Source organism: Rutilus rutilus (genome assembly GCF_951802725.1).
Source record: "Rutilus rutilus genome assembly, chromosome: 14".
In the NCBI taxonomy this organism is placed as follows: Eukaryota; Metazoa; Chordata; class Actinopteri; order Cypriniformes; family Leuciscidae; genus Rutilus; species Rutilus rutilus.
Window position 1 is genome coordinate 25,223,589 of NC_140219.1, and position 14,953 is coordinate 25,238,541.

The 14,953-nt window shown below is 37.4% G+C and overlaps 1 protein-coding gene across 3 annotated transcripts; it reads right to left on the bottom strand.

Annotated features, from left to right (window-relative positions):
- Nucleotides 1-380: 380 nt before the first annotated feature.
- Nucleotides 381-13,803, bottom strand: slc43a1a (solute carrier family 43 member 1a). 3 transcript variants are annotated; one of them, XM_084430345.1, is made up of 16 exons: nucleotides 13,490-13,803; nucleotides 13,318-13,383; nucleotides 9,373-9,552; nucleotides 9,039-9,216; nucleotides 8,493-8,548; nucleotides 7,375-7,451; nucleotides 5,405-5,497; nucleotides 4,220-4,347; nucleotides 3,999-4,096; nucleotides 3,754-3,900; nucleotides 3,627-3,659; nucleotides 3,406-3,538; nucleotides 3,042-3,171; nucleotides 2,462-2,535; nucleotides 2,049-2,172; nucleotides 381-1,606 (listed from the first exon to the last, which is right to left on the bottom strand). In XM_084430345.1, exons 4-16 carry the CDS (start codon nucleotides 9,146-9,148, stop codon nucleotides 1,415-1,417), a joined length of 1,395 nt encoding a protein of 464 aa, XP_084286471.1. In that variant the 5' UTR covers nucleotides 9,149-9,216; nucleotides 9,373-9,552; nucleotides 13,318-13,383; nucleotides 13,490-13,803; the 3' UTR covers nucleotides 381-1,414. The 3 variants fall into 3 exon arrangements, with proteins under 3 accessions (XP_084286471.1, XP_084286469.1, XP_084286470.1); XM_084430343.1 differs by having other exon boundaries at nucleotides 9,395-9,552; nucleotides 13,490-13,579; XM_084430344.1 differs by having other exon boundaries at nucleotides 13,318-13,493.
- Nucleotides 13,804-14,953: the final 1,150 nt, after the last annotated feature.

The following is a 14,953-nucleotide window of genomic DNA, read 5'->3' on the forward strand; positions in this document are numbered from 1 at the left end:
TGTGAAAATGATTATTCATGATTACTCAACCATTATTACACAATTTGAGCCTGATGAATCTTGACATTGCCATCCTGGAATATGGCCATGATGTGTCTTCCTAACATCATAATCACTGCAATTAAAATGATCCAATCAGCATTTGCTCATTTGAATCCAAACAGCAATTCTTTTATTTTTTGTCCGGGCAGTGTATTTAACATTATTTCTGTAATTGTAATTCCTGTGTAAACACACTTATATTCTAATAAAAAATAGAATCTAATAAATAACAGTATATAAATAATCCTAAAATAACACTGCATACAATATTGCAGAAACCACTAGATGGAGACATGCTCCATGAAGACAATAACAATCTCAGATGGAAGACTCAAGCGAACCATTCACAATAACTGTATGCATTTCTTTAATGTTTTTGGTATTTCAAATCTGACATTCTTGCACTCGGTACATGGATACTCTCTTCCTCTCTCGCACATCTGCATCTCCAATAGTCCCATATGGCTTTAATGCCTCCATGTCCAGTAGGATCAAATGGCTTTGGTTTCCCACATGTCTCTAAAATGATGACTTTAAATAATAACATAAGGCACTAGTTTCACACACATAAATGAAAACTCATATTGACATTTGAAAGAGACGCTGAAAGCATGTCATTAGTTCCCAACTTTAAAAAAACACCCAATCAACCCATCCCACAAGCTTACGCAAATATCATGAATACATGTTGTATTATATACAAAACATCAACAGCTCGTACGCATTAAATGATGTCACAATAACAGAAATACAAAAATATAATTCCCTTTCAATGAAATGCACAGAGGGGGGGAAAAAGCTGAATACACACTAAATTAATTTCTGCTGCTTTATAAAAATCTGCCTGAAATGTTTTTGCTTTGGGATAACACTTGTCTTACTTGAGAATAAAGTGATACACTTTAAAAAGCTCCATTAGCAGTGTCTTTGGTGTTCGCTGAATGCTTGTGTTGATTGTCGCTCGTTTTAAATCATAGACAGAAAAACAGGAACTATAATACACACAATAATCAACGCTCTTTCTGTTCTGTGAAGGAGAACAGACGCTGAACAGGCAGAAGCCGTTCCCTCTGTGAGTCCAGAGGTTGGCTGAGGTAGTTCATGTCAGTGAATCACAGCCAACGTGTGCGCAGTTCAATAAATATTCCTCTAAAAACTTGTGAAAGCATCGCTTTTCACAGGCAGGTTTTGAGATTTTAAATACAGATACTCAGTAGAAGACAACACTGATCTGATAACCACATGTCTTGCATACAAAAAAGAAAATGAAAAGGTTGCGTGTTTAATGAGGATGTCGGGAATGGCAGAGTTTGTCACATCTCCTGCTGATGCGGATGAAATGTGTAAAGTCCTGTGATGCGCCATTATTGAGTTAAGCTTCCTGCGGGACGTGACCGTTGCTGTGTCCGTTGGTCAGAGGCTGGTTTACGGCTTGATCCTCAACATAAATGTGTCCGTTACCTTTTCCTCCAGCCCTCATCTGGCAAAGTTGTCTGCGGTGGAAGAACAAGTATCCCGGCAACAGGAAACCGAACAGTGAGAAGATCAGAAGCCCCACGTTGATCTGATCGGATTGAAAGAGAATACATTTACCATATAAAATCGCATGATAGTTATTTGTCACTGAAAACACCCACAAACATAAGCCTTGCTGTCTACAGCCTACACTGAAGAAAAAATAAATGTAGGATTTACTCTGAATCGATCTTTGTTTTAAACTTTGAAAATGATTTTTTGCATCCCAACTGAAACTTTTTCTTTCACAGAGCTCGTCACAATGCATTCTGGGTTTGCCCTCACCACAAAGGATTTAAATAGTCTTCCAATACAAGCATCTTAGAAAATGGCGCATTTATTACTTTTTGGAATGGGTCCGTGATGCCTTAGATGCGGTCTAGGAAGGCCGCTCACTTCATTGTGGATTAGAGCTATAGATTTAAATAGGAACTGGATCTTCTGACTCTGGAAACTTCCTAAATATAGCAGGTAAAAATTGCATTCCTTACCCAGTAAGCATCTCCATTCAGAGGTCCCAACATGATCATGAAGAGGGGCTGCTGCAGTAGAGCCAGCACAGCGCTGATCATAGACTGCAGCCCGGTGAGAGTGCCAAAATGATTGGACGGGTACCTGAGAGAGAGAGAGAGAGAGTTTTGTGATTGTAATGAAGAGTTGTGGCATTTAAATTAAAACTTCGTTAGGGCATCATGGTCATTTGCCTGGGTGACACTAATGCCTGTCCCTGGGTCTGAATTTTACACACTCAATGCTATACTTCACACACAAACAGGGTAAACCTGATCCTGCCAAGTGCAGTTTTATAACCATTTGATCTTATTAGAGCAGGATAAGTCTGAACTTGCCAGTGTGTTTAAACAACAGGTTTAGTGCGTATGTGTGTGTGTGTTTATGTACTTACACAGCAGCATACAGGCCTCCACAACAGGAGTGAATGAAGCCTCGTACCATAGTATGCAAAATGAAAGTCAGAATCTGGACAAAGAGAACGACAGTCATAAGAACGTAACCAGATGACACATCTACTGTAATTAAGACAGTTTTTACCTATGCAAATAAACTACAGAAACTTATTTTAATTAGAATTTTGAATAAAATGCTGTTCTTTTGAGCTTTCTATTTATTAAAGAATCCTGAAAAATGCATCACGTTTCCACAAAAATATTTTGCAGCACAACTGTTTTATCGACATTGATGATAATGAGAAATGTTTCTTGAGAATTAAATCAGCATATTAGAATGATTTCTGAAGGATCATGTAACAATTCAGCTTTACCATCACAGGAATAAATGACATTTGAAAATAATTACAATAGAAAACATCTTAAATTGTACTAATATTTCACAATATTACTGTATTTTTTTGTTGAAATAAATGCAGGCTTGATGAGTATAAGAGACTTCTTTCAAAAACATTTGAAAAAACCTCAGCGACCCCAAAGGTTTGACTGGTGGTCTATATATAATATTTATGTTGTTACCTGCAGAGGCAGGTTGTCTATGAGTGAGAGGATTCCAAACAGAAACAGCAGACCATTTGTGAAAGTGAAGGCTCTCATGGCATTGGTCAACTTCTGGATCTTTCTGTCACGCTTTGGTACAGCAACAGCTCTGGCAGGAGACAAGAAGTCAAAGAAGAATGATTTTTACAGAACGATTGTGACGTATATCCGAGTGAAACGGCCTCTCAAACAAGAACAAATGTAGGGCCAAGGGGAATTGATTGGACGGTTGTGGTTTGCTATTGGTCAATCGTATGTGAGTGACAGGTTGCCCCGCCCTCGCGCCACTAAACACATCATCAGAGAAGAGACTACTGAGACTAGAAGAACTTCAATTCCTTACTCTTTTTCTCTCGCCACTGTCTTCTGATCCACCTCACACTCTTTCATCTTCCAGTCCATGATGTATCCAATCAGAGGACAGGTGACCAGACACAAGAGCTGCAGTGTGCCAAAGATGGACGAGTAGAAACTCACTGGAAGTTCAAATATGGTCACAATCAGCACATTTAATCACATTATCAGTTTCATTCATCAAACTGACAAAAGTGTGAAGGGTCTCACCTTTCTGCTCTGCCTCCTCCTGTTCTTCAGGGGCTAAACAAGACAGAAACGCATTTTAAGTCACCTGGACAGATGGCAGGTTTAATAAATACAGTGATAACGCTACAAGCTGTGTTGCTTCACTTACAATGCATCTCTCCGTGGGTGACCATGAACTCAAGCATCTTGTTCATGGCTCCCATAAAGAAGATGATTCTCAACTGAGTCATTCCCATAGTGATCAGACTCCACAGGAAGATGGGAGAGAACACAGAGCGACGGAACGGGACAGAAGCTGTGAAAAAGATTTCCAGGATGTTAGCTTCAGCTACACATTCACACAAGTGTAACAAAGTGTCTCAAAATGTATCACTTCATCTCAAAGTGTCTCACGTTGTGTGTCCGGAGCTGCAGCAGGCAGTTTCTCGGTTTCTCCAGTCGCCTCTTCAACTGGAGACAATTTATGGTTTTCAGCTAAATTCATCTTTTCCCTAATAAAAAGTTGGAAAAGGAAGGAATTAGGAATTATTATTCAGAAGTTTAAAGGTGCCAGAGAGGGTAAGTATTAAGGTAATCGTTGAGGGTTATATAGGTAACAAAAATGTTGGACTAACCTAATCTCTTCAGGGGTAGGAAACCCTTCTGCTGGCCAGTTCAGAAAACAGTTGAGCCACACCAGACCTGCCAGGCCGGCCCACGTCCACATGATAACAGTAAACGACACCCCGGCATCATATATCAGCTGGAGAAAGAGAAAGAGACAAAGACAAGATGTAATATTGATGAGTTTTTTTCCATTTGTATGACATGCTTGAATGGTCGGCGAAAAGGAAATAAAAGATGCTGCTTGTCTGCGGCATCTGGTTGATGGTATTAGGTTTGAATGAGGCTGAAGAAAGCATGTAACACTAGGTTCAGCATGACAAAATATCAAAGAACAACATGTTGCTAAATCCAGTTATAACAGAGGTCAGCATGTACACTTCAGTACAACTTTTTTTTTTCTTTTTTTTTAAGAAATCAATACTTTTATTCAGCATCAACACATTAAATTGAACAAAAGTGAAAAGTAGAAAAAGATTTCTACTTCTTTTGAACCCTGAAAAAGATGTATCACTGTTTCCACTCAAATATTAAGCAGCAAAAAATAATGAGAACCTTTATAATAACTAAGCACCATTAATATTTGAGCATTAAATCAGCATATCAGACCGATTTATGACGGATCATGTGACACTGAAGACTGGATGCTGAAAAACCAGCTTTGATCACAGGAATAAATAATATTTTAAAATATGTTAAAATAGAAAAGTTATTTTAAATTGTAATAATGTTGCACAATATTACTGTATTTTTGATCAAATAAATGCAGCCTTTACAAGAGACAAGAGACTTCTTTCACAAACGTGTGAACACTACTGTACTTTCTAACCAACAGCAACATGACCATTTTGTCCAGTTTTCCAATCATTTTGATGAAAGAAATGAATGACTAACATTATAACATCAGATGTGTTTTAAATAAAATGTAAGTACTACATGGGGTCCATTCCGATTTCATGTTGGCATTAAAATGATTTAAAACTAAAGAATGTATTGAGTTAAAATGTGGCCGTACACAATCCCAGCTCAAAACCTGGAATGAATGCATATCACTTTTATATTCTGAAGTTTAAGTTGATGATTTCTACTCATGTGGCACAGCTTCCTTCAATCTGATGCAATGTTTCGTCAGAGGGTTTGTAGCGACTGTACATGTCAAACTGGTATAACCTTTATTTACACACAAAAGAAAATACCTTGACTCCAGGGAAGGTGACAGCCGATGATGCGTACGAGCCAATCATCAGTGACAGCACAGTGGAGCTCAGGCTGCCAAACATGTTCGGCAGCTATCACAGGGAGAAAGGACGCGCACATTGTTATCAGTATAGGAAAATCAGAAGACGCTGCTGATTTGCAATACACAAAAACAGGAACAATAACTAGATTATTTTATTTTTTGAAAACAATGTGAGTGGTGCTTGCTTGACCATGGAAACACTCGCCACCATGATGCTAAGGTGTTCTGGGTGGTTTCTCAATGACACAAGTCAAAAGTCAAGCGAACATCACATGTCTAACCGCATCACATGTCTAACTGCAATTATGAGCAAAAGTGATAGAGATGCCTGACTTAATACCAATAACAAAAGCAGAGAACTTTGAGAAAAGCTGTGAAGTCCTGGCATGGATTGTTTTCAAAGAACTCCCAAATTTGTTTTCCAAGAACTTTCCAAGTAGTGCTTCATTTTCCAGACTCGTGCAAACTAACAGGGATGTGCTAGTGTGTTTTACTACCCTGTGTGAAATGAAGAGGTCACAAACGCATACTTCTGAGAAACGGCACATTTATACTTCCTTGTGGTTTTCACACACAAACACAGAATGGTACAACAACCTGAAGGAACTTGTTACAGTAGGTTGCAAACCTTAAAGACCAGTACAGTACCCAAAGGAAATGATGTTATTTATTTCTCAGATGTTCATAGTTCAGGAAAGTTAATAGAGTTCTCAGTTGTGTTAATGGCGAGTATTGCTTCAGAAGTTTCAACTAAAATTCCTCAAATACAAGTAGACATAAGAGACGATTACTGACGTACAGCTATAAATGCTATAATAACATAGTTGTGGAAAGAATAGCTAAGGTCATATGAAATGAGAGGTAAAGAGGTGCGTCGATGTGCCAGAGAAAACCAATGTGCCTGGATGATAGATGTCAGCATTGTTTATATACTGAAAAGAGGAGGGGGCCCAACACACAACCTTGAGGTACACCAATGGTAATTTAATCCTGGAAGAATCTGATAAGAAACGGTTAGGTGAATATTAGAATCGCTGAATTTTGATTGCAGAGTTTGTTTGTTTTTTAAATCTGAGCATAGTGTGAGAATGTTGAGTGTGAGATTAGTGGGGCCCTTTGCTTAGAAGAAACGTCTGAAAAGGAGATTTAAGCAAAACGTTTCCATCCGCTCTTGCCTTCATATCATTGCTGTCTAGGACAAAAAAGAGATAAAGAGATCTCATTTGTGACTGGATTTTATTATGTGTAATGAGTACACAAAATCATGGGGGTCACTGACCTGCTGATCACAAGTCAGTTCAGATAACATCACAACAACGCACATTGTGGAACATGGTAAATATAGTGTAAACAATGCTGTTATTGTCTCCATGCTGGTAGTAAATCACTGTCAACAAAGACGCAGAAAGTCTTGTGCTATGTTTTTCTCAGAGGTGTGCATCAGGATCTCATTGGCTAGAAAGCACCATGTGTTGTCTAGTGTAGGGCAGTGTGTACGCATACCTGAGCCGCACTAGATGAGCAATGGGGTAAGTGTGTTTTGGCATCTGCATCTGAGAGCAGCTGATATATATAGTCATTCTTTCCCACACCAGGTGATATCACTAAACCGATAGGAAAGTGTGGGACAATGTTTGTGCCCTTGCTCTGTTTCAGCTAGAGGTTGATGGGAGGGAGAGGGCGTCAGAGAAGGCGTGTGGGCAGTTTAGCATTCTGATTGGTGGGCACTGACAAGGCCAGAATTTCTCCTTCGGTCATGTGCGTTAATCCTCTGACTGGCCAAAACACATAAATACACACATGCACACCCACGCACTTGTCTGGACAAAATAAACTTAAAAAAGCTTCATATGACAGCTGCACTACAAAACATCCAAGTCACCACATGTGCACTTTTCGCTCTACCATTTTCTATTTTCTTCTTACCGTAAGAGATGTGAAGGTCAGACAGATCCCTCCGAAGCCATTAAGTGACAGAGCCAGAAAAATGAGCGCAGAGAGGACTAGAACGAAAGGCACAACCATTATTACACAATTGAAACAGCTGTGTTGACAATGACTTGGATATGATGCATTATATTTTATGTGTCCGCTGTATAGAGTAGCAAACATATAAATTCAGAAATGACTACTAAATGCTACATTTGAGACTCTGTGTACAACTGTGAACATATATTTTACACAAAATGTACTTATAATTCATAGAATTTACTTGGAATAAAAATACTACTTCTGTTAATTCATCAAATCGGCTATTGCTAATAATCTGACAATGGTCAAATAATGGCTAATTAATTGGCTCTGCCAATATATCCCTTGTGGACATTTTTGACTCTTTGATAATTTAGCAAATTTTAATCCCAGGGCCATTTAACTATAAAATGATGCAGTGTTTGTTAATAGGCTTTCGTTCTGTTGGCAAGGCTTAAAAATTTGGTACTGCAGTCAAACAAAATCGAAATCAAGATATATCGATATATCGATATCGAAGATATCAACCGCAAATTTGGAACACAACTTGTTAAGATTTATGGCTTTGATTTTCTAGCAGGTTTTGGTTCAGCATATTTTATTTATAATGTTCATAAATAATTTTCATAAACTATAACTTTTTGTTTCACTTTTTTAACTTTTGTTTTTTCCTTAAACAAAAATCTTGCCAAGGGTCAAACCTAAGTCTGTGCTTCAAAACTCCAGATTTGTATGACTTTTTTAAATTGATGCACAAGGGATATTGATCTATCATTGCTCTATATTTAAAGGCAGCAACAATTCATCAAAAAAAGTTGACATCACTTCACAGTAGTTAGCAAACTAAATAAACAAATTTCTGAAAATAAAATTATGCTTTTTTAAATTCAATTTATTGAAATCCTCGACTGATTAATAATCGATTATGAAAATAGCCACTAATGAATTATAAACAAATTATAAACAATGTGTTGTTGAATGTTAAATGTTTTAAAAATGTTTTTAAAAACTCTGATTGATCACTGCCATAATTCAGGGACTCTTGCACATTCTTAATGTATTAGTTCGCTCACCTTCCGGTTGATAGGCTGATAAAGACATGATCATACAAGAGACCGCAAAACACGCACTGAGAAAAAAAAATGTATACATGAATAATCGTTAATGAAACAAATACAGACCAAGATAGAAATACAAATGTGATCAGTCAGTGTTTGTACAGATACTGAAAAATGAAATTCAAGCACTACTTTTTTTGTTTTCAAGGACTACAATCAGAGATCTCACTAATCAAACAATATCTTTATTATTGATTAATATCAAGGTAAATAGATAAATAAAAATAGAAAAACGAATAAAACAAAACGGCACATATAAAGTGCAGCACATGCAATGACTATAGTAACTTTAACCATTGAAAGGATACTATGATATTGCTTTCCTTATTCAAACCGGGCTGCAGCGTTAATTTTGCATCAAACGATTGTATTATCGATAAAATGAAACACTATTTTCACATATATTGCCTGAAGAATAATTAATAACTTGAATGCGAAAGTGCTCTCATATCATGCACATATTAGTAAGCGATCAGAGCAAGTGTGTATGTGTGTGTTCACCTTCCACCAAGGCGCAGTGGCCTGGGGCCGAACCGATCCATGAGAATACCCAATGGCAGTGTGGCGGCACTGAGCAGAAATGAGCCAATGGTGAAGCCCAAGTTCAACATTTCATCCTGTTCCACACAGCTCAGCCATTCATCTGGTTCGCTAACGTTCACACTCTCAGTAATATTTTCTACAGAGAGAGAGAGATAAAAGGTCAATGAAAGCAAGAGACAGAGACACTTTATTAAGTTTTAATGTCTCCATGCAGTTCAGGTTTCCCAGGAACTCTGGCTCCGTTTTCTTTTTGTGCTAGTTAGTGACTTGAGTTAGGGTGATTGTGTTTGACTTCTGTACACAGGTGGGATTACCTGTACACAGGTGGGAGTAAAAGCCCTCGCTTTTGAGCATGATGAGCAGAGAGCCCCAGCCCAACAGCACAGCCGAACACAACAGATTCTCCAACACCGCTGTGACGGCCATCCACCAGCGCCTCCTGAACGCCTGTGTTAGAGAGGGAGCCATCCCCCTATCAAACAGAGAAAAAGAGTGTCTATTAAAACAAAAATGATCAAGGGTCTGACAGTAAACGCATAGTGGCATATTAAAAAACATATGCAAATTCTGCCAATCTTCTGCCTTAGCAAACTTTACTATGACATAAGGTTAGTTGGCAGCATGACAGCAAATCTCTTATATGGTTGCATTTATTTGATCAAAAATACAGTAAAAACAACATTATTGTGAAATATTATTAAAAACTAAAATAACTGTAATGAAAAACTGTAATATTTTAAAAAGCTATTTATTCCTGTGATGCCAAGCTGAATTTCCAGCATCATTACTCCAGTCTTCAGTGTCACGATCATTCTAATATGACTTGATGCTCAAGAAATATTTCTTGTTTACATCATCAGTGTTGAAAACAGTTTAATTATATTTAATTATCGAATTGATCTAATTAATATTTTTGAGGAAACCATGATACATTTCTTTTTCAGGATTCTTTGAAGATTAGAAATTTCAAAAGAACAGCATTTATTTATAACATTATAAATGTCTTTACTGACACTTTTGATTAATTAAATGAGTCCTTGCTGAATAGAAGCATTAATATTTTTCAACAACAACAACAACAACAACAAAAAAATCCTACTGATCCCAGACTATTGAACAGTAGAATGATTTTTACTCGAGAATTATAGACCAGTTGCATTGACTTCTGTCCTGGCAAAATGTATGGAAAGAATTGTAAGCAAACATGTTGAACCAATTGCTTGGATTTAATAAATAAGAAGTAAATATAGCAGAATCACAACATGGAGGCGCCGGCGAGTGAACTGGAGTTCGTCTCATAAACAAACCGAAACCGAAGCCAATTTTTTTAGCTACAGGCACTATGAAATTAGTCTTAAGAAGACAGGTACATTGCTTAATAAAAAAAATATTTCGAACATCGCTGGTGGAAATTTTCATGACCTTTCAGAAATTGTTCAGTTGTCCACTTGGAACTTGTTAGTAGACATATTTAAAGACAAAATGTGAGAATGTGAGGCCTTCATTCTTGAAATCTCTGGCAATTCTTGTGAACTGTAAAAGAGAGACACACCTAACCATTTCCGACAACTTACTGCCAGTCAAAAGCTCTTTAAACAGGGGTGTGTGTCCAATCAATTTGCATTGGCTGCTATTTGTGAAACAACTTGAAAAACCACCAGCGGTCATATTGTGAACCAAATTAATTTGATGAATAAATCAGAGCTTAAAGGTAAGACAAATGTGTATCCTCGGATTAGAGATAATTAAAAAAGTGAGTCCAAGTTTTTGTTTGTAAACCGGGTCAACTTATCCCATGACATGACTGCAAGAGATCGGTCATTATAACTTGGATGACCAGAACACCCACTAACACACACACACACACACACACACAATAAATAAAGAGAGAAGAGTAAAGGGGGGTGTACAGGCAATACAAAGAGGGAGACAGAACCACAGAGAAGAAACTGCAGGGATCTCAGCAGGACACTGATTCAGCGTGTTGTGTTTAATACGATTAGACGCAGTCCACTAGATGTCTTTGTCCTCAACACACAGGCTTATGGGAGGATTTTTTTTTGTAACTCACACGGTGGCACGTGCTCAAAATAATCTCCACCGATATTCTCCTGAATGAGAGAAAGCAGGTTTCACTACCTGCCAGTTTCACAAAGAAAGAAAGAAAGCCTTTCACACTTTTTTTTACCTTCAAGAGGATTCAGTTTAGGTCAGTTGCATGTGTGTTCGTGCACAGTTTGAGTGAAGACGGTTTGGGGTTTTCATGTTATCATGTGTTTAGTGAAAACAGTAGGTATCTACTGTAAACCTTGAGGCACACAGGTATGTGAACCACATTGCTCACATTTTGCACAGTTAAAAAGTAACTATTGACATTTCTGTCCAGTGAGTCCTGCGACACTCGACTGGAACAATTCACGTTCTGTGTGTGTTTACAGGGGACCACTGAGGTCCTGTACGCCTGTTCATTACTCTCTGAGCAGAGAAAAGGAGGATGGCCCCTATAAAATGCTTATTCCAGCCCTGGCCCCGGGAATTTTACAGTTGGGGTTTTAGTAGAGGATGCTTTGTAATGAAGTCCAAGCACCAAAAGTGAGTGAAGTCTTGGGGAGCATTTCAAGATTGTAATATTTCACACGGTCATTTTTATAATTTTTTACTTCATCGAAATGGTACAAAACTTGGTAAAGGTTTTGCCACTTGCTATGTGAACACAAAAACTAAAATCATGGACATGATTTGAAAAGGTTAAATGGTCCTAAAAAACTATTTAGTCACACTTGTGCTCGTGGCAGTCAAAAATGGCCGCATTGGAAATGAATGGGAGACGAATTAAGTTAAAACTTTTGGTACTGCGGACAAACAAAATCTTATTGAAAGCTCATTTTTTGAGATATCAAGCTCAAATTTGGAACACGACTTGTTTAGATTTATGGCTTTGATTTTCCTGCCGTTTTAAAGTAAAACATGTTTTTGAAAATATATTTCATTTAAAAATTGAAAATAGTATTTTTGTGCATTTTTCATGACAATAAATGTAAAATTTAGTGACTTTTTTAAGTTCACTCTATGTGCACTAAACTAAACTAAGTGTGTGCTCTAAACTACAGCATTCAAGACTTACGACAGTTTAAGTTGGAAATTTAATTTTCATGTCTATGCTCAAAATGTGAATAAATGGATTATAAAATATAATGCATAATAAAATTATAAATATAATTCAGTACCACAAAATCCCCTAAAAAATACAAAATATTAAATAAAAAACATTATCAAACTAAAATATAGTACATTCATTTAATTGCAATAAAATGTGGTCATGTTTTACACCTCTGGTGGGTTAAATGTGCCCTAACTTTCCATTTGAATCAAATCCTTAGAATCATTTTATTCTCTCTGGTAGAAATAGAATTGAATATTGTCCTGCTGAGGAATCGAATCTTTTAAATGGACAAATCTTCCGTGCTCCAACACAGTAACCGGACAGAGTCTTTTTGAAAACTTCTTGAAGTATTACATGACTTTTAAAATCTGAACAGACTGTAAAACACTATGCATCATCAAACGACTGAGGATCTGGGTAGCGTGTTCCACCATCATTAGAAACTATGGATTTACATCGTTCAAATGGCATTAATCGAATCGATTCCTCAATGAAGATCTACTGATCTATCTATTGTGAGACACTCGGCGGAGGGAAATGGTTTTCTGGTCTAGGCAAACTCTTTCCGGAGCCTGAAACGCTGAGAGTTTTGCCCTCGCTGTATTTCCCCAGAGGACAAAGGGTTTATCTTTCTCGGCGTGTCCCAAGGAGAAACAAATGTAGGGTCTACTCTCTCGACGGGATTAACCAAACAAACTGTTTTTCCTCAGCCGGTGAGATGCTCAAGGTCGCGCCATATGCCTTCCACGACTACAATAAAACACGCCTGTCTCACGCGCAGCCTAAAGTAGAAAGTTAGCTCATACAAAATACATTTGAGCTCTTTTAAAATACAACAAACGGACATTTTCCGTTAAAAAAAAAACTTTTTTTTTTTTTAAAGGAAACACGGGGAAATGCAGAATTCAGATTCAGAACTCGCCACGTGTCTCTATTTGTAGTTACCAAAGTCTCTATTTACATTAGCCTAAAGATGAACCCACAAACCTACATAATGCGTTTGTTCCTTAATCTTTTAACGTTACTTTTCTTAAAAAAAAAATATATATGATGGCTTAAATTGAATTGACTTACTTCATTTCTGTATAATTTCCTAATGTTGGTTGGTACGTTGTTTCCTGGTTTCCTCGGGTTTCGGCGCTAAAACAGAATAACGTTACAGATATTACCAATTCTCCTGTTGCCGCCGAAGTCAACTCGATAGTGGAGTTATCTGGCCTGAGCTTCTGTTTCTTGTGTTACTAACCTCCAATATTTAACAATGATGGATAGAGTGAGAGTGAGAGTAACACCCTCCACGCTGTTCCCCCCTTTTTCTTCTTCTCGTGCTCGCTCCTCACCTTGTGGGCGTACTTTCTGCATTCAGTTACTGTAACTTACACTACTATAGGCTACAATACCCATACAAAACTAGTTAGTTACACAATAGTTAACAGTTATTACTGTGACAATCCTAAATTAAAACAGAATAGCCCTTTAACATTGAGTATTTAAACCTTCTGCTGTTTCGTTTGGGCTACTTCTACATCTGTTGTGGCTATAAAGAGGCTGCCGCTGTTTAATGTAACTTAGTGACTAGCCGTAACTATAGCATTTTAACGAACAGGGTAACCATGGTAACTTTAAGAGTTCAGTTTGAAAGATAAAAGCTATGTCATAATTATTCAACGCTGCTGTTTTTAAGTCACTTATTTGTACGGTACAGAATTGTATTAAAACACACAATTAAGCCTTTGGAGGACAAAACTGAATTATAGCTTGTTCTGTTATAGCCTACATACATGTAGTAGCCCCATGCATGTGCTAAAGTTGAGTAGCAAATATGGTCAAAAGAGCTCTCACAAAAGCTAGAACAAATTGTTTATTTAATATAGAGAACATTTGAAAGTCTATGGCTACAAGAAGATTTCCAAAACACTAACAACACAGCTCTTCTTCATAAGTTAAAAATGTCTTGTACCAGGAAACCTTTGAGGGTTTTGAAGAAAAGGCACAATATCATTAAGGGAAATAAAATGTTTGATCAGAGCAACTGAGAAAAGCCCTCAATTTACTGCCAAAGACTGGCAATATGCCCTGATGAAAGGAGGAAAAAACATTTCAATAAGAGATGCATTAGACAAGCCTTCATATTGGGAGATCTTGCTGAATGCTATACTCTTGACCAAGAAGAACACAAAAGGCCGACTTGAATATGCTAAAATTGATTTGGATATATCTGTGGAGTTCTGGAAGAATGTTTTATGGAGTGATGTGACCAAAACTGGAACTTTTTGGACCCATGGATCAGCAAAGCTTCTGAGCAGAACAACAGCATCTCCATTGGTCAAACATGCAGGTGGTCCAGTATTATAGGGGTGCTTTGGGTGTTGCAGGAAGTGGAAATCTTGACTGTATAAAGGACATAATGAATTATTTGAAGTATTAAGCCATTTTGGCAAAGATTGTGATGCCTTTGGTGCAGAGACTGAAGCTTGATGATTAATGGACTTACATCCAAATATACCGAAGCTTGGTTCAGGGATCAGTCGTATGTTCTTAAGTGGCCTGAATGGTCTTATTCACCATCTGATGTTCTTTACGTTCTCAGAATCACTCAAATGTGTATTACAGTTTTTTTTTCTTCTTCAAACTATGGCTCCATTTCTCAAAACTCTACACAAAAAAAGATGCAAAACGTCACACATCTCTTGCAAAAGCAAACACTCTA

Coding starts and splice junctions, on each gene's coding strand:
- slc43a1a (XM_084430343.1), bottom strand. Junction 3,901..3,998: donor TGCAGCTCCGGACACACAAC/GTGAGACACTTT, acceptor TCTTTTTCACAG/CTTCTGTCCCGTTCCGTCGC. Junction 2,173..2,461: donor GGAGGCCTGTATGCTGCTGT/GTAAGTACATAA, acceptor TCTCTCTCTCAG/GTACCCGTCCAATCATTTTG.